Source organism: Oenanthe melanoleuca, chromosome 13 (assembly GCF_029582105.1).
Source record: "Oenanthe melanoleuca isolate GR-GAL-2019-014 chromosome 13, OMel1.0, whole genome shotgun sequence".
In the NCBI taxonomy this organism is placed as follows: domain Eukaryota; kingdom Metazoa; phylum Chordata; class Aves; order Passeriformes; family Muscicapidae; genus Oenanthe; species Oenanthe melanoleuca.
The window spans coordinates 2446651-2465343 of record NC_079347.1 but is presented as its reverse complement, the minus strand read 5'-3'; the positions used below and the strand labels follow the sequence as shown (position 1 = coordinate 2465343).

The 18693-nt window shown below is 50.3% G+C and overlaps 1 protein-coding gene across 1 annotated transcript; it reads right to left on the bottom strand.

The window, feature by feature from the left end:
* Positions 1-6455: 6455 nt before the first annotated feature.
* Positions 6456-17239, bottom strand: HDAC3 (histone deacetylase 3). Its single transcript, XM_056502011.1, has 15 exons — positions 17129-17239; positions 16841-16923; positions 14227-14369; positions 12446-12527; positions 12217-12273; positions 12070-12125; positions 10691-10824; positions 10376-10456; positions 10212-10285; positions 10025-10089; positions 9296-9385; positions 9138-9196; positions 8677-8756; positions 7878-8035; positions 6456-7599 (listed from the first exon to the last, which is right to left on the bottom strand). Exons 1-15 carry the CDS (start codon positions 17181-17183, stop codon positions 7530-7532), a joined length of 1287 nt encoding a protein of 428 aa, XP_056357986.1. The 5' UTR covers positions 17184-17239; the 3' UTR covers positions 6456-7529.
* Positions 17240-18693: the final 1454 nt, after the last annotated feature.

Below are 18693 nucleotides of genomic sequence, written 5' to 3'. Positions count from 1 at the left end.
GGAAAAGGGTTAAAGATGGATATGAGGGAGAATCAGCCCTCACCTGAAATGAGGTGACCCCATTTAGGGCCAAATCCTGCTGGATCTGAGGCTGAAATTATTTTTGTTTAAAATTTTTCAGTGGCATTGTCACCCCTGAACTCCCCTGGTTGTCTCTCCCTCCCCTTTTACACTTCTATTTTCCTTGCTGTGTTACATTCAAAATCCTCAGAAAAATGACAGAAATTTGTATAAAGATCAACATATTTCATACTTACAGCTCCTAAAAATTAATACCAGTGCCCCACACAATTATATAATTTTCCAGGTTTGAAAATAACTTCAATTTTCATTTTTTCACTGTTCAATGTTAGGATGAACTCCCAAAACTTGGTGTTTTTTCTCATGGGGTGGGAGAAAGAGTTAAAGCTGGATATGAGGGAGAGTCAGCCCTCATCTGAAATGAGGTGACCCCATTTAGGGCCAAATTCCTGATAGCCTGAGGCTGAAATTCCCAATTAAATCCTGCAAAATATTTTCCCAAAATCAGTTAAAAAAGAACCAAAAGGCATCACTCAACAAGGAGGTGAAAAACCACAAAAAAATCCAGGATCTCGATTTTTTTTTCTTTTTCTTTTTTTGTTACCAGCTCTCACCCCCCTGCAAAGCTGCACAGGGAAAAGCCTTATATAACTTCTATAATTTATATAACTGCAAAAATACCTCCAGGGGCCTTTTTTGGGAGAGAAAAGAGCTTTTTGTGGGATCAGGGTGAGGCTGAGCTCTGAGGTGAGGCCTAGGAGTCAATGGAGTGGAGGACACTCAGGATATATATATATATATATATATATATATATATGTATGTATGTATGTATGTATGTATATAAATTATAAATGTAAATATAAAACTGAAAATATAAAAGTGAAAATATAAATGAAAATATAGACATGTAAATATAAATGAAAATATAAATATGAAAATATAAATATGAAAATGTAAATGAAATATGAATGTAATAGGGGCACGTCCCCCTGCCTGGCAGGGTACAAGTGAGGGTGGCACAGGGACAGGGAAGGGGGATTTGGGGAGATGCCAGGACAGCTCATCCCATGAGCAATGGGGGACTGAAAAATTTGCAAAAGCTGTTCCTGGGGCTCCGAGCCCTGCTCTATTCCCTGTGACTCAGCCTGGGAATTTTGGGAGAGCACAAATGGCCCAGCGGGGTGGCCCCGGCTGGGCAGGACACGGGGACAGCTGGGGAACGCAGGATTTGGGGAGAGATGGGGCAGCCCCACAATGCACAGTCCCTGATCCCTGACCCATTTCACGGCACAAAACCCGCAAATCCCCGCTCCCCAAACTCTCCGTCACCCCAAAATCCGGGGATGCTGCTTTGTGTGCTCCCCCCTTTTCCCCCGCAGCAGATGGAGACCCGCTCCCCAATTATGTTCCCGTCACAGACAGAAGAAAGAAAGACAAATATCCCAAAGAAAGCGATTTGGGAGGACAAAAGCTCCTTGAAATAGGAGCTGAGCTGTTTTTTCCAGGTTCGGGGGGGCGGAGGGAGGGGAGGAAGGAGAAGGGGGGGATGGAGGGAGGGATGCGCACGCAGGCAGCACTTCCCGTCTTTGTCTGGAAAGGAGGTCGCGGGGGGAGCGGGGGGGATGCGGGGGGGATGCAGGGGAGGATGCGGGGCCGCGTCAGCTCCGCGTCAGGGCAGCAGCTGATCCCGGCTCCCAATCCCGGCGCGCTGAGCTCATCCCGGGCGCGGCGCCAGCGCGGCTCAACTGCGCACACCTGGCGGCTGAACGCGACACTGCAGCGACACCGGGACAGCGGGGGGACAGCGGGGACACCGCCCGGGGGCACGGCCTGGACACCCCCGGCACCCGCACAAAGGCAGGGATCTCCTCCGGGAGTGCTTAGCCTAGCTCAGGGTTCAGGAAGGGGCTGCTCAAAGTTTAAATTGAACCCAAAAATCACTCCTGAGTGGTGATGCCCCAGTGAGAACACTCTGGGGGAGTGGGGTGGGTTCTGCGGGCATGGCCTGGCTCCCAGTGCCTCCCAGTGCCTCCCAGTGCTCCCCAGGCATCCCACCAGTAACACCCCGAGTGCTCCTGGCAGTGGCAGCAGCCTGGGACAGGCAGGAGCTGCAGCCCAGGGCTGGGCGCAGGTGGCACCTGCAGCTCCCCAAAAAGTGAGGGCTGGCAGGGGACTGGCACCACTGCAGTGGCAGAGCGATGGGGACAGTGACAGAGTGATGGGGACAGCGACAGCAACTCCTCAGTCCCAAAAATCCATCCCTGAATTGGACACAGCCTCAGCTCCACTCACTTCTCCCCACACCCCCTGTTGAAAGTGCCACTCCCAGCCAGGAGAGCACCTGGAGCAGGATGGCTGCTGCGGCTGGAGCACAGGGATGGTGCTGACACGGCAGGAAAAGAGCTGCTGGCCCTAAAACATCAGGAGTCAAGCAGGCCCCAGCACTGCCCAGTGTGAGGTGTAAATATCTGCTGCACATCTCAGCTGTGCTGCACAAAGTTTGTGAGGTGGGAAGGTCCCTCCTGGCTCTGATAAACACAGGGGGAGTCAGGGAATGTATAAACACTTCCCAGAGCAGCCAGCACCTTACCTGTGCCTACAGACTGTGTGTGTGAGGTTAGGAGTGAGTTCAGCTTCCAGGAATTCCAGGGAACAGCCCCAGATCCCTGTCCCGGGGCTCACAGGGAGCAGGTACCTCACACATCCTGCAGAAATCCTTTCACAGGGTCCAGGCACAAAGTTCTCCAAACAGGCTCCTCCAGAAAGCAAAGCACATTCATTTCCCAGCAGTGACACCCTGGTGCTGTGTGTGTGTCCCCAGCACCACTCCAGGAGAAATGAGGAGGCAAGAGCAGGGAGAAGGGGAAGGGATGAGAGCCACCAGCTCCTACCAGCTAAATCCTGATTTATTTAAAGAGAGAATTTTCAAAAGGCTGGTTAAACACCTGAGAAGGGAGCTCATGCTGAGAGAGGAGCTGGGACAATGCAGGGACTCCAACTTGACTGCAAAATTCCCTGAGCAATCCCTAACTTTTGGATTGAGGCAGGAGGAAGAGATCTGAGCCCTCCAGAGAACCCCTTGAATCAAATTCATCCTGTGATGCAGGAAGGACCCTGTTCCCTCTCCTCAGGAGAAACTTTTGGATTTACCAGCTCCTGGTTTGTGGACAGATTTCTCCTTTATTCCTGAGAATATTCCAGAGGGAGAGAGAAGGTTCTGCCCCTGTTTGCTCAGCCAATGTTGGCACACCAGGAACAGAGGGAGGATGAGAGGAGCCACCACTGCAGAGCCCCAAAGGCCTCTGAGGTGACAGAGCTGGGGACACTGGCAGGGACAAGGAAAGGGAGGGAGGTTTTGGCTAGAGAAGGTCCAGATGCCTGACCCAGACACCTGTGGGCAAGAGGAAGGGATGTCAGAGTATCCTGGGAATCTGAGGGCATGGGAAGAACCAGCAACAGGAATTTTGGGACTGGTCCCCAGCACTGGCAGGAAGCCCCAAAGCCTCAGTATCAAGAGAAACTTTGATTTGGGTCCTCATGGGTTGCTCAGAGCCCTGACCCCAGTTTGGGTGAATAAAATCCCTCTGCCCACTAAGGGCACCTCCAGGCCCTTGTGTCAGGTGTGGGAAACCTGGAAATTGGGAATTTTGGACTTTCTGTGCTGGCTGGCACTGACCCCCAGGAGAGCACTGCATTTGACCTTTTGAAGGTTTCCAAAATTGAGTGATGGAATTAGGATCACTGGTGTGTAGTTTGAATAGAAGTGTGTAATATGGTGAAAAATTGAGAATTTAAGGTTTTAGAATATACTAATATACAGAAAGCAAGAGGGAGGTTTTAGGGTGGAGGTTTTATCCTTCTTCACATTCTTCTTCATGGGTTTAGGTGATATTGTGTGACTGGAAAGAAAAATCTGCATTGTGGGTCATGGGTGATTGGTTATTAGGTTAAAAGTAAAAATAATTGAGGTATCTGTTCTTAACTGGACAGTTTGGCCTTGAAAGGCCTTGTAAAGCAAGAGATAAATCCCCATTTTTAGCTTGATAGGTAAAAGTGCTGTAGAACTCACTGTAACATAAATAAGAATTAATAAACATCTGAGTCCAAACAAAAAATACCTTTATTTTTGTGCATTCAAAAGTCTCTTGTGCATTCAATCCTGACCCTAGCAAAAAAATAAAGATAAAGAAAAATACAGTCAGGAGTTAAATCCATCCTGGATCTGACCCAAGGGGTCACTGACTTCCAGAAATAATTTTTCCCAGTGACATCAGACTGGGGGGGCTGTGGGGGGACCCCCACATTTAAAGGGGCTGGTAAGAGAGGTGGAGAGAGATTTTTATCATGACAGGAGGAAGAAGAAGGGTTTTACACTGGAAGAAGGCAGAGGAAATGCACAGTGCAGGTGGTGGGGTAATGCTGAGAGTATTAATTAATTAATTTGTTAGGCCAGGTGTTCCCACAGGCAGGGCCCAGCTGTGCAGCAGGAGCAAACCCTGCTCCTGTCACCTGCTCCTGGTGACAGCCAGGCCACCAAGCTGTCCCTGCTGGGCTCTGCAGTGCCCTGGCACCCCCCTGCTCTGCTGCAGGACCTGAATTGTCACCAACCTGTCCCACACAGCAGCACAGCCCTTCAGGAACCACCTCTGCCTTTCCTTCCTGCAGGATAATTCTGCCCCAGGAGGAATCAAATCTCACTCCAAGTGCCATGGACACGTCCACCTCTGGAATTTGGTTAACAGAAAATCCAATCAGGACACTCAGGTGGGTCAGTGCCTGCCAAGCTCCCTCTTTGCTCAGCACAGAGATTATTTCAAAGCACTTTTGTATCCCCAGACTCTCAATCCCTAAAAGATCAGAGAAGGGAGGAGATGACACCCCATGGCTGTACTTATCCTGGGAATGGGACACCACCTGATCCTCCTGATTCACTGGGCTCCTGGCACGAGGGAGGTGAGGAACAGGGTTTAGGGGGTGAAAGCCACACCTGGCTGGGCAGCACATCCCCAAATCAGCTCCTGTCAGTGCCAGTGTGTGCTGGGTGTCTTCCACAGGGAAAGCAGGCACTGGGGAGCACCCAGAACAGGGATGTTCTCATCCCCATTTCCTGTGCACAGGGGTGCACAATCCACTCCTGTGCAACAGCCTGAGCTCCAGGAGAGGTTGCAGTGAGTTCCTTAACTTGGGGTTGCTGCATTTTGGGGCTGTGGGACCAAGACAGCCAGGACAGAGTCAGCTAAAGCAGGGAAAAAAAAAAAAAAAAAAAAAAGTGCATTTTATGTGATTCTTTATGAGAAATGAAGACAGAACCTTCATTGCTGCCCAGGAAGGAATGAATCCCTGGGAGATTCTGTGGAGAAAGGGCAGTGCCAGCCTGGCCACATTCCTGGTGCCAAGGGGTTTGCTGGGCTGGTGGCAGCTCAGACAGGGAAATCACAGAGGTGCAAACCCTGCTCCTGTGCCCCAGAACCCCCAGCCCTCCTGAGAGCACAGCCAGGACTCTGCTCCCACCCCAAAACCTCAGCCTGGGGTGCAGCTTCTGCACACAGAGGAGCAGCAGGGCTGTGGAGCCTCCATAGAATTCCAGAGATCCAGCTGCCACCTGGTGTCCAAGCACAGCTCTGCACAGGGCCCTGGAACAGAATTCAGCCTGTTGCAGGTGTAAGTATCAATTCCATCAGGATGTTGGTGTAACTATCCTTCCATCAGGGATATTTCCAGGCTTGGGGCAGCCACAGCTTCTCTGGACATCCTGTGCCAGGGCCTCCCCACCCTCCCAGGGAGGAATTCCTGCCCAATATCCCATCCAGCCCTGCCCTCTGGGATGCCATTCCCTGTGTCCTGGCACTCCTGGTGAAATCCCTGCTTTTGTATTCTGTGTAGTGTATTTGTATTGGATAAGCCCCCTCTGACACCCATGGTTATGACATGATGCTGCTTTTCCCAGCTCAAGGATCCTGATCCACCAGATCCTTCCTCACACAGGAGCTGTGTTAGACCTTTGTTCATCCTGCTCCACCTCCAGTCTAATTCTATCACAATTTATTTCTGAGGGATTTCTCTGGGCACCATTCTGCCTGCTTCATGTTTTACTGATAAGAACCAGAGAACAGTCCTCAAAAGGGCTTTGGGACAGTGATAGTGCAAAGTGCAGAGGGTGTTATAAACTCACAGAAATCATGGCATTTAAAATAACTGCAGGAAAGATTTCCTCAATCATCTCTGCAAAGCTTTTGCTGGACTGAGAGGCATAACAGGAGTGTCCACCTCACTTGTATGCAGTGATGCCAAAAACTCACCAGCATTTACTCTGAGGAGAAGAATTCCCTCCATTCCTTCAGACAGTGGGTGACACTGCCCTGCCAGAGCCATGCTCCACCCTTGGGAGAAGAGGAGCCAAAAAGGTGTGGGGATTAAACAGATCAACAACAGGTCAGGTAAGAAAAATACTGCCTCTTGTTTAATGTTCAAAGACATCAGTAAACAAACAGAACCGCACAGACAGAGGCTGAACCCAGCCCCACCTCCCCAAACACCACAGGTACCAGGTGAGACTTGGGAGAAGGAGCAGCCAAATCTGGGATTGCAGGGATGGCCAAGAGAAACCTCTGCTGGGTGAGGGCAGGAACAGAGCACCTGGGGGAAGCAGCTTCCCTCACCCAGCAGCAGAGCAACATCTGCTGGGTACAGATCCTGTTTCCTCTCAGAGGAACAGCCCAGATCTCCTGCTGCACACAGCAGGACCATGTGTGACCTTGGGAAACACAGCTGGAAGCTACACTGGAGGTGCAGGACACACTAAGCACTGACCTGGGAAGCCAAACCTCTGTCCCACAGGGATTTAAACCTCCCAAGGAATAACCACAACAGGGAGGTTGTGTCCAACTCAGCAAAGTGCTGCAGAACTCGTTTGTGAATGCAGATCTGGCTGTGGGGGGGGAGGAACGAGCCTGTGCTCTGCACACATCCTTCCATCCCATTGCTCCCTGCTCCATGGACATCCTGACCCCTACCCCACAGCTAGTCTGTCTTCTCCAATAATTCCTGGAGCTGTGGAGCACCAGCTGCTTGGAAGGGCCATGAGGAGCAGCTCTGAGTGCAGGCTGCAGAGGACAGTGGGGTGGTACCTGAGTGGAGGTCAGGGACAGCAGGATGGATCCCCAGCTGCTGCAGAGAGGCAGAGATCGTAGGCACAGCTGCTCCAGCTCCCAGCTGGCAGGCAGGAGCCTGCAGGGGAGTCAGGGAGCGTGGCTCAGGCTCTGAGGGCAGTCCCAAAGCTGCCAGCCAGGACTCAGCATGGTTCCATTCCCACGGTGGTGACAGCCAGAACCGTGATGTGGTGACAAGGAAGGAGCACACGTCACCTCTGTGCCTCTCCAGGTGGCAGGAGCCTGCAGTGGTGCTGTCTCTGCTGCCACCATGTGCAGTCTAAGATGAAGAGAGGGCTAAACTGGCTCCTGGGGGCTCAGTTATGTGCTCCAAGCATCTGGAGGACAGGGCAGAGCCCTCAGATCTCCACGTCGCTCTCTTTGTCATTGTCGTGGTCACCGTCGTAGAACTCGTTGGGAGCTTCAGGCCTGGGGGAAGAGAAATCCCTGTCAGGGAGGAGACAGAGACCTGGAACCCTTGGGGCCTGAGGGAATGGCACATTAGGAGACCACAGCAGCTCCTTGGGCAAAACCAGAGACTCAGAAGTGACTTCACCAGAAGTGACTTCCCTGCCCACGAGATGGGCTTTAAGGTCCCTTCCCACCCCAAATTCTGGGATTCTGGTTCTAGAACTTGGATGGACTCCTCTGTATGCCCTCCCAGGGACAGAAAGGGAAGCCCACTGCTGCAGAAGAAGCTGTGGCACCTGTTGTAGTTCTCCTCAGAGCCCCTCTCCTCGGGGTCGGGCTCGTCCGTGCGGTCGTAGCTGAGCAGGTCGGAGGGGACGTCGTGGATCTGCACGCTGGGAGCGTGGTTCAGCATCTTCAGGTTCTCAAAGATGGTCTGCCTGATCTGATCCAGGTACTGCAGGGATAAAACACAGCCATCACCACACTGGGATGTGTCACAGCTCTGTCACCTCCCTGCATCACCGCTGTGGTGGCCAAGAGCAACAAATTTGTGCTAAATTCACTTATCAGAGCAGAGGAGGTTGGGGAGTGAATTCAATTATTGACACTCAAGCACAAAGGGAACAGTGAGACAACCCAGTTGTTGTTTTTCATTGTTTTTTTGCCTTGATCTCCAGCTGGTTTCACAGTGAACAAATTGTAGGTTTGCTGGTAAATGAAATTAGATATTGAAAGATGAAAGAAATAATGGGGGAAAAAAAAAACATAAATTCCATAAGAATTAAAAGTCAAAAAGGTTATATATTAGAGGGGAATCTTAGGTATCAGGTGTTCTGGGAATTCTGTACCTCTCAAGCCAATAGGGAAAGAGAGAGGGAAAATTAGGATAACAAGGAGGCTGCATCCTCCAAAAATCTGAGAGATCCCAGGAGAATGTCCCATGGCCTCTCCTTTTATTGGAATAAAGTAAAAGGACTCCTCTGTCTCCTTTTTTTGGACATAAACCTCTGGTGCTTATGGCTTAATTCTCCTGACACACAGGACAGAGCATCAACCACAGGGTTTTGGGAATTCAAAGCTGATATTGCAGCTCACCTGCCTGGAGTTCTGATTCTCAATCCTCGTGCTGACATCGGGGTGAAGGGTGAAGTCTGGAGCGAAGTATTCAAAATACTCTGAGATGGAAGAGGCAGAGTTAGAGCCCAGAGGGGCCAGGAGCTGTGCAGAGAGCAGAGATCACCCTCCCACCTGCCTGGGAGAGAGCAGAGCTTAAAATGCACAGAGATATTCAACTCTGAGTGCAAGGGATCAGAGAAAACAACAGAGCAAACAGGAAATGGTGCAAATGAAATCACAGCAGATACACAGGGCTGTGTCTGCCCAGCAAGAGAGATCACACCACTAAACCAAACCCCATCCAGCCTAGACTTGGATACTTCCAGGCATGGCTGAGGCCATCTCCAAGGTCAGGAAGGGCTGACACTTTGGTAATGCAGAATAGAACATCCCAAAAATTTCTGCAGAGCTCATGAGGAAAAAAGGCAACTCCAACTTACCACTGTATGGGAGCTCGTCACTGATTGGTTCATCTACAAGCAAGGATGTTTCATAAGTCCTGAAAATGTGGAAAAGAGGAGCTCAGCTCATGGAAAGGGACATGGGAAATGCAGGGATAAATCCCAGAGAGCTGCCCCTCAGCAGGCACAGGACTCACCAGCAGCGTGCCACGTTCCTGACTGTGTAACCTCCTCCTCCCAGCACCAGCAAGGGGATGTTGAAGCTCTTCACGTACTCCACACACTCCCTGCAAACCCCAAACAGGAAAATGCCAGAGCTGCAAACTGCAGCACAGGTTCAGGTGTCAGAAATACCCCCTGAACTCCACCACTGTCATGGTTGGTGTGATACACCCAGAGCTTCCACCCAGGAATCACCATCACAGGTGGGGTGGGAAGGACCTTGAGGTTCATCTCATTTCACCCCCCTGCCATGGCAGGGACACTTTCAACTGTCCCAGGCTGCTCCAGCCTGGCCTTGGGTACTGCCAGGGATCCAGGGGCAGCCACAGCTGCTCTGGGCACCCTGTGCCAGCCCTGCCCACCCTGCCAGGGAACAATTCCTGCCCAATATCCCATCCAAATGTGCCATTCCCTGCGTCCTGTCCCTCCATCCCTTGTCCCCAGTCCCTCTCCAGCTCTCCTGGAGGTCTCTCTGGAACCTTCTCTTGTCCAGGTGAGCACCCTCAGCTCTCCCAGCCCTAAGAGCATCTCCATGGCCTCCTTCTCCCTCACCACCTCATTCTCAAACCCCCTCCAGTCACACAAATGTTAAAAAAAACAACCCAAAAACTGCTGGCAGGCCAAAGCCAAAGCTCCAACCTCACAGCAGAGACTCCTCAGAGCCCTTCAGGTGGTTTTTCTGTGCCCAGCCCTGCTGTACTCACCCATGGCCTCTTATACTGAGGTTAAAACATCCCAACCGGTCACAGCCCAGAGAATCAGCACCACACTGGGGGACAGAAAACAAGGGAATGTTGGCATTGCTCTCCAGATCCACACCAGGGGACAGAAGGGAACACAGACAGAGCCCTCTGAAGGCATGGATGTGTGCACAGAGCTTTGCTGCCTTACCTGCAGGACTATGCAGGTGGGCTGATAGTAATCTACCACCTGGTTAATGACTGGCTGGAAGAGGTGCTTATAACCTTTGGAGAGAGAGGTGGATTTGTCATGGCTCTGGAGCAGAAGGAGCAGGAAAGCCCTGGGGCCAAGGGGAAAGGGGAGGGAACACCTACTTTGGTCATCGATGCCATCTCGGAGGGGCACGTTCAGACAGTAGTACCGACCACTCTCTGCACCAACCTCATACATGTCACCTGCAGAACAGGACAGTCACAACACCCCTGGGACCTCAGAGCTGTGCAAAAGCTGGCCTGAGTCTTTCCACCTCATCAGAACCCCTTTCTTACAAGTAACTACATTCTATTCCCCTCTTATCACTTTCCTACCATTTCCCCCCGCTGCTCGAATTTTGTGATTTCCTCTTTTCTACTCCAGCACAGCTTCCAAGGGATTCTGAAGCAGGTTCCCACTAGAAATGAAACACCTACCTGTGCCAGGGAAGAAGTAGTTGCCATATTTGTGAAATGAGACTGTCATGACACGATCTGTCAGGTAGAAAGCCTCCTGCACCCCATCCCCATGGTGGATATCGATGTCGATGTACAGCACACGGGGGTGATACCTGGGGAACACAGCCAAGGTTGGAGTCAGGCACACCCAAACATCTTCTTTGATGTGCTTGGAAATTGATATTTAGAACATTTTCTTCTGAGGTGGTTGGAAATGGGTATTAGAACAAAAAGGTTTTTAGATGGAGACAGAAATGTCTTGGAAAAGAACTCGTTTAAGCAAGGTGGGTGCTAGAACAAAAAGTTTGCAAAACTGGGTGTTCAAAAGTTGCAGATTCTATTTTCCAATGTGCTCATAGTTAATCTTTAAGAGCTTCAGTGATTTGAATCAAATCAGGAAATGAAAGGCAAGCTGGCATGGAGGAGGTGAGAACTGGAGCACTGTGTCCCAGCTGGTGAGCACCAAAACTTCCAGGCTGGGATAAATTCACTGGAGAAGCAGCCAGAGACACAGAGACAGAAGCAAACTCCAAATGTAGTCACCTGCTGCAGAAAAGGATCCTGGAAACAGGCAGCAAAAAAATAGGGACACAAATCATATCCCATGAGGGGTAACTGAGCTGTATTTGAGGTCTCTGGTGGATGGGATTGGGAAATGGGAGTGCAGGGATAGCCAGGGAAATCCTGGAGTTCCAAACAGAACAAGAAATCCCAGTACATCCCATAAATCTAACTTGGAGAGCAAGTAAACTTGCCAGCAGTAACCATTGTTTGATCAACTCCAAATCCTTTTTCATTCCATGACAACATGCCTGAGGTTCAGCCACAAGGAAGGCATTCTGAAATGCCAAAAAAAATTTTTTTAAAAAATCTCAAATAGATTCAAGTAGCTAAAGGTATTTTTGTAACTTTTTCCTCTTATTCTGAATTTATTTTCTGTTTTCTAAAATGAAAAATAACCTGACTCTTTTCTATGGAGACCAAGTGTCCTCTGATCACCCTTGTGCAGCCCAAGTCCTGTTCTTAAGGTGCTCAAACAACTCCAGAAAGATTTGAGTCATTTTTGTGCCTCTAGTGAACCAAAACTTACATTTACCTACACAAGGCTCACTGTGACAATAAGGCTGAGACTCAGGAGCCCCTGAAATGGGATTGAAGAACTTTTCTGTATCCTTCAAGCTCCCTGCAACAAAACTGGGGTCAGGTGCTCCAATGTTCAAACCCTTAAAGATAAGGCCAGGACAAAAATTTTTTGGGCTTCCTGTATTGCAGAAAGGCAAATGAAGCAGGGAAACAGAGAAAAAGCAGAGGGGAAGCCCAAAGCAGGCAGCAGAGCTCAGCCCCTGCCCTGTCCTTACTTGAGCAGCTCCAGGATGCCGATGACGATGTCATTGACGTAACAAAATCCCGAAGCCTGGAGGGAGAGAAACCCCAACAGCTTCAGAGTGAGATCAACATAGAGCCCAGCCCCAAAGGCAGGGCAATCCACAGATCTGCATCATTACCTCAAACTTCTTGGCATGATGGAGGCCCCCTGCCCAGTTTATGGCAATGTCACAGATCTAAGAGAGGAAAGAGAAGTGAGTTTAAAGTGACAATATGGTGACAACAACCCTGTGCCCTCCTTCCCACTTCCACCTGTTCATCCCAGGGGTCCACAACACCCTCCTGGCTCTTCCTCCTCCTGCAAAGCTCCAGCTGGGCTCCAAAAGATCAGCACCTCAGCCCCCTTACCTTGTTGTTCAGCTGTGTTGCTCCCTGCAGGGAGGCCCCAGTGTAGCGAGAGCAGAATTCAAAGAGGCCTGGAAACACTGGGCTGAAAAAGAAACCACATTCAAACCCTGAACATCCCATTCCTGCCCCTTCTCCTGAGCACAGCCAGGAATCAAACTGCCCAAACCTGAGCAAGAATAAAGCTCAGCTCTCTGTGCAAGAGTTAATTTGGGATCAGGATCAGTCTGAGCCTGTCTGTAACTCACTGAGTCCAGCAGGGTGAGTGAGCTGGCTGCAAACTCAGTGGGAAACACAGGGAATGGGATAATGATTCCCAAAGCTTCCAGACCAGCCTTGAAAAGGCTTCACTGTTCCCAAAGCATGTCAGTCTGTCCTGCAGCTCTGCTGGGATGTTCACACAGCTGGGACATGAGACTCTGCCTCAGGAGAGTGGGGGCTGTGATAGCTCCCAATCCTGGAATGACTGGGGTTGCAAGGGAATTTAAAAGTTCATCCAGTTCCACCCATCCAGGGACACCTTCCACCATCCCAGGCTGCTCCAGCCCCAGTGTCCAGCCTGGCCTTGGGCACTGCCAGGGATCCAGGGGCAGCCACAGCTGCTCTGGGCACCCTGTGCCAGCCCTGCCCACCCTGCCAGGGAACAATTCCTGCCCAAAATCCCATCCAGCTGTGCCATTCCCTGCATCCTGTCCCTCCATCCCTTAACTCCAGTCCATCTCCAGCTCTCATGGAGCTCCTTCAGGTATTCAAGGCCACAATGAGGTCACCCCTTCCCTTCTCCAGTAAACAATCCCCAGCAGAGCTGCTCCATCCCTCTGATCATCCTGGTGCCTTCTCTGGATTTGCTCCACCACATTCTTTGTCCCCCAGAGTTGGATGCAGCACTCAAATTCTTAACAAAGACAGCTGCCACATTCCAGAGGAACTGGAACAAGCAGAGCCTGCAACCCAACAAGCCCAAATCTAGAGCCAAAAAGGAACACAGCATATCCAGAGAAGAGAAAGGAATCCAGGAGGCTCCATGCTGGATCCCTGAAAACTGAGAGTTTTGAACTTTCTGTGCTGTCAGACACTGATCCCCAGAGGAGCACTAGTTTGGACCTGAGGCCTCGGAAAAAGTTTCCAAAATTGAATAATAGAGTTAGAATCACTGATGGGTAGTGTGAACAGAAGTGTGAAATATCACATGGTGAAAGGTTTGGAATTTAGGGTTTTAGAATATAGTAAATGTTCTACAGTTTGAATAGAAGTGTATAACATCACATGGTGAAAGGTTTGGAATTTAAGGTTTTAGAATACAGTAAATACTCTATGTAAATATTCTATTCTATTAATTGTCTATTAGAATATAGACAAGATAGAAGTTTTAAGGCATTAGTTTTTCTTCCTTCTTGTTCTTCCTCTTAAGTTTAAGTAGCATTATTTAATTAGATAGAAAATGCCACACTGCAGGTCACAAGTGTTTAGTCATTGAGTCAAAAGCAAAAATAATTTTAATTGAACTGTTTAGCTTTAAAAGACTTTGTAATGAGGGAGATAAATCTCCATTTATTCATTTTTAGCTTGTTAGATCAAAGGGCTGTGGCACTCACTGTGCTGTAGATAAGAATTAACAAACAACTGAGTTCAAACACAAAACTCCATCTCTGGTGCTTTTAATCCCAACTCTAACTGGAGAAGAAAAACTAAATAAAAACTAATAGCTCCATCCCCTTCTCCACACAGGAAGGACCCATTGTGCTCCAAACCAAGGGAGGAATGGGACATTTCAGAGCACTCACCAGTCATCACCCACGTTGAAGGCATTGAGGCTCTTGGTGAAGCCCTGCATGTTGTTGGGGCTCACCCTCTGCAGGAAATCGATGTAATCCTCGGAGTGGAAGCGGCACATGTCGTGCTGGGAGGCCTGGTAGGGCTTGAACACCTGGCAGAGACAAAAGCAGGAGTTATTTCCCATCCAAACTCCCATTTCCTTGGGCTGGAAGGAATCTCAAGCTAACTGACAAGTGGCCTGCATGAGGTACATAAAAACGTGCAAACACTGGTATTTGTGCTCTTTTAAATCCATGAAACCTGCTCTCCTTTCATTTTTTCCTTTCATAAATTCACCTCCTGCCTCTCCTGACTGCAGCTCTTCCCATAAATTTCTTCCACCCCATGGCACATTCCTCTGCTTGGGCAGCAGAACAAACCTCCCTTCTCTGGGGGGATCATTTCTTCCTCAGTCACCAATTTTCCACAATTTTAGAACCTTGACCTAGGGGTGGTTCTGGTCCCTCAGTAAGATTGTTCCACAATTTTCAAACCTTGATCTAGGGGTGGTTCTGGTCCCTCTGTAAGATTGTTCCACAATTTTCAAACCTTGATCTAGGGATGGTTCTGGTCCTTCTGTAAGATTTACTGACAGGCTCTAAATTATTTGGGGAAACCTCCCAGACAGATGGAAGAGTTGCAGAAGTTTTGTTTCCTTTGGAAAGGAAATTGGAGGGGAATGGTCAGGGAGGTGGATGGACTCAAATGCAGGATCTTGTGACAACACAGGTTTGCCAGTTTGGCATTTAGGGCACACACCTCACCACTGGGAGATGAAATTCAATTCAAAAGAGATCTTTTCTCTGATTTCCAATTTCTCTCATTTAAAGCAATCACTTGATAGAAAAAGTAGAACATTAACATAACAGGCCAGGCAGGAGGGAAATTCCTCAGGAAAACTGAACCAGAGTCCTGTTTTCTGTGCTGAGCAGGAAGCTGCTCATTTTCAGAGCCACAATAAACCAAAACAAGCCCATCTCCTCCCCTCCTGGTGTTTTCCACCTGGATTTGTGGAATTTGGTGCTTTCTGCTGCCTCTGAAAACTCCAACAAGGATGAGGCAACTCCTTGGAGCAGCTGCTGAGGGGGAAGGCAGGAGCTACTGCCAGAGATCCCAGGAATTTGGTTCATGAAACCAAACCAGACCAAAGCTGATGGAAAGAGAGAAGAAATGCCTCTCAAAGCAGGGATATGGGAATGGAACAGAAAGAGGGGGGAAAAAAACAGACTGAAACCTTCCCAGCAATCCCACCCACGTTGCTGAGCTGGGAAAGGTGGGAAGAGGGAAACCCAGCCCAACAGGATCACAGCCTTTTATTGTAAGGAGGCAGAAACAATGCAACCACAACACAAAATCAGCAGGATTTTTATAGTCCCAGCTGCTCCAAATCCCTGATTTTATTTCCTCCTAACTTTGCCAGCCCCTGGCTGTTTGGGCATGAAGTTGTATCTGAGGTTTTCAGCCTCCCAGTGACACCTTGTGGAAAATGTAACCACCCAAAAAAGAGAATTTTAATAAAAATGTAGAGCTCTGCCCACTGCTTCCTTCAGGCAGGGAGTTGTCATTTTGAAGTGTTAGGTCAGAACATGTTTTTTTGGTTGTTCCTTCAAGAAAAAGTCCAACTCCAGGGAAGTTACAGGTGGAAATCCACAGTGACAGTAAAAATGTGGCAAAGAAACTCTGCAAAGGCTCCCCACAGTCCCTGCAAGGGCTGCATTTCTGCACTGGATGATATTAATCAAAGAAACTTTTCTGATGTCTAAAGACTGAAAATTACTTTCATAAATAGCATCTCTACATTTGCCTGACCTCACCAGCTCCTTGGAATTGTGACAATTGAAAAATGATTTGTGCTAATCATAGAAGTTGTGGAGTTTGTATAATCCAGAATACTTAAAATAAGAAAAGAACATGGACCTAGATAAAGGTAAATATATGATTAAACCCACTCTGTTTAAATCCCACTGTTAGGAATATTGTGTATACCAATTTGTAAAAGAAAAAAAAGGGGTTTTCCATAGTCTGAAAGGTTTTTTTTTGCAGAATCATTTTCTGCCTTTGTGTAATCAATCACAAACTATCTGCTAAAGATCAGAATTCCCACTTCTGTTGTTTTTTATCCACCAAGACCAGATGGTTACAAGACCAATTGTCCCAAGAGCTGTCCCACGGGATTTTGGAAGTTTCTTTGACCACCTGCAGAATTACTACAACAAAACAATAACAATTATTGATGACTACAAGGAAAACCAGACTATAAAAAGGGAGCTGCAAACCAAGTTGGTGGGTGTGGAGTGGGCAGTGACCCCTCACGTTTTCCCCAGTGCACTGCTTGCTCTGTCTATATAAAATAAACCAATCTAAATTTTGCTGAATATCGAGACTTTATTCCTCATTTATAACAGAATCCTCTCCAACTGCACCAACAGAAGTGAGCTCTGCAGCCATTCCTGAACGCTGCCAGCCACCCATCAGCAAGGCAGCCCCTCACACCGGCCCGGGGGGCTCAGCCTGGGACACCCCAGAGCTCCGAGCGGTGTCCCCTGTCCCCAACCCGCCCGGCCGCGGACACGCGTGGCTTACGATCATTTTCTTGTAGAGGCCGTAGTGCAGCACCAGGCTGTGCGTGAGCGCCAGGCGATGCGGCTTCATGGGGTGCCCCGCGCCTGGAACGGAAGGGCGCGGGCATTAACGGGGCTCAGCGGGCACAACGGCCGCCGCCCGCCGGACACCGCAGCCGCAGCAGCGCGGTGAGGAGGGGAAAGGGGAACGGGGGGGAGAAGGGAAGGAATGGGGAGAGGGGAGGACGGGCCGGGCCACAGCCTCGCCGCTCCGCCGCCCTCCTCGCCGCTGCTCCGGCCGCGCTCGCACCATAGTGGAAGTTCCCCACGTCCGGGTCGTAGAAATAGGCCACGGTCTTCGCCATGGCTGACGGGCGGCGCTCCTGCTTACGTCATCACAGCGCGACACCCGCCGGCCGAGGGGACGTGATCAGTGTGAGGGGCGGGATCATTGAGGGGCGGGATCAGTGTGAGGGACGTGAACATTGTGAGGGGCGCCATCACTGTGAGGGGCGTTATCATTGTGAGGGGCGGGATCAGTGAGGGGCGGGATCAGTGTGAGGGACGTTATCGTTGTGAGGGACGTTATCATTGTGAGAGGCGTTATCACTGTGAGGGGCGTGATCAGTGTGAGGGGCGGGATCATTGTGAGGGGCGTGAACATTCTGAGGGGCGTGGCCACCGTGAGGGGCACGGCCATTGAGAGGGGCGGGATCACTGTGAGGGACGCGATCATTGAGGGGCGTTATCATTGTGAGGGGCGTTATCATTGAGAGGGGCGGGATCAGTGTGATTGACGTGGCTACGGTGAGGGGGCGTGGCCACTGAGGGGCACGGCCATTTTGAGGGGGCAAGACCACTGTGAGAGGCGTGGCTTAAGTCAGGGGGCGTGACCATCGTGAGGGGCGTGACCATCGTTGGGGCGTGGCCACTGTGAGGGGCGTGGCTTTGGTCAGGGGTGTGGCCACTGTGAGGGGCGTGGCTTTGTCGGGGGCGTGGCCATTTCCCAGTGTCTCCCCCGGCCTCCTCAGTTCCTCCAGGCTGGTCCAGTTGCTTCCAGCGCCTCACAGCTGTCCACAGCTGCCCGGAGTTAGCCGCAGTCACATCCAGCTGTGCCACAGTCTCAACTGCCTGCCCTGCACCTGCCCCCAGCTGCACCCACTAACTCCCAGTTGCCGGCTGGACTCTCTCCCATAACCCCATGTCGTCTGCCCAGTCATCCTCAGCTCCCCCGGTTATCCCTCATTGTCCCTCACCTACTCCCAGTTCCACCCAGCAGATCCCAGTTACTGCCAGGTGCTCCCATTCAGCAGATCCTAGTTACCCCCAGCAGATCCCAGTTACTGCCGGGTGCTCCCAGTTACCCCCAGCAGATCCCAGTTATTGCTCCCAATTACCCCCACCAGATCCCAATTACTGCCAGGTGCTCCCACTCAGCAGATCCCAGTTACCCCCAGCAGATCCCAGTTACTGCCAGGTGCTCCAGTTACCCCCAGCAGATCCCAGTTACTGCTTCCAATTTCACCCAGTAGGTCCCAGTTACTGCCAGGTGTTCCCAGTTTCACCCAGCAGATCCCAGTTACTGCCAGGTACTTCCAGTTCCACCCAGCAGATCCCAGTTATTGCTCCCAGTTCCACCCAGCAGATCCCAGTTGCCCACTGCATTCTCTTCTCTAGGCCTGCAGCTGCCTCCCAGTCATTCCCAGTTCATTCCAGATGCCTGCTGGATTCTCTCACAAAATTCCACATCTGCTCCCTCACCCACCACCAGTCACTCCTCCCTCCCTCTCACCTACTCCCAGTCACTCCCAGCTGCTCCAGTTACTCCCAGAGAGCCCAGTTGGCCACTGGATTCTCCTCTCTAAGCCCACAGTT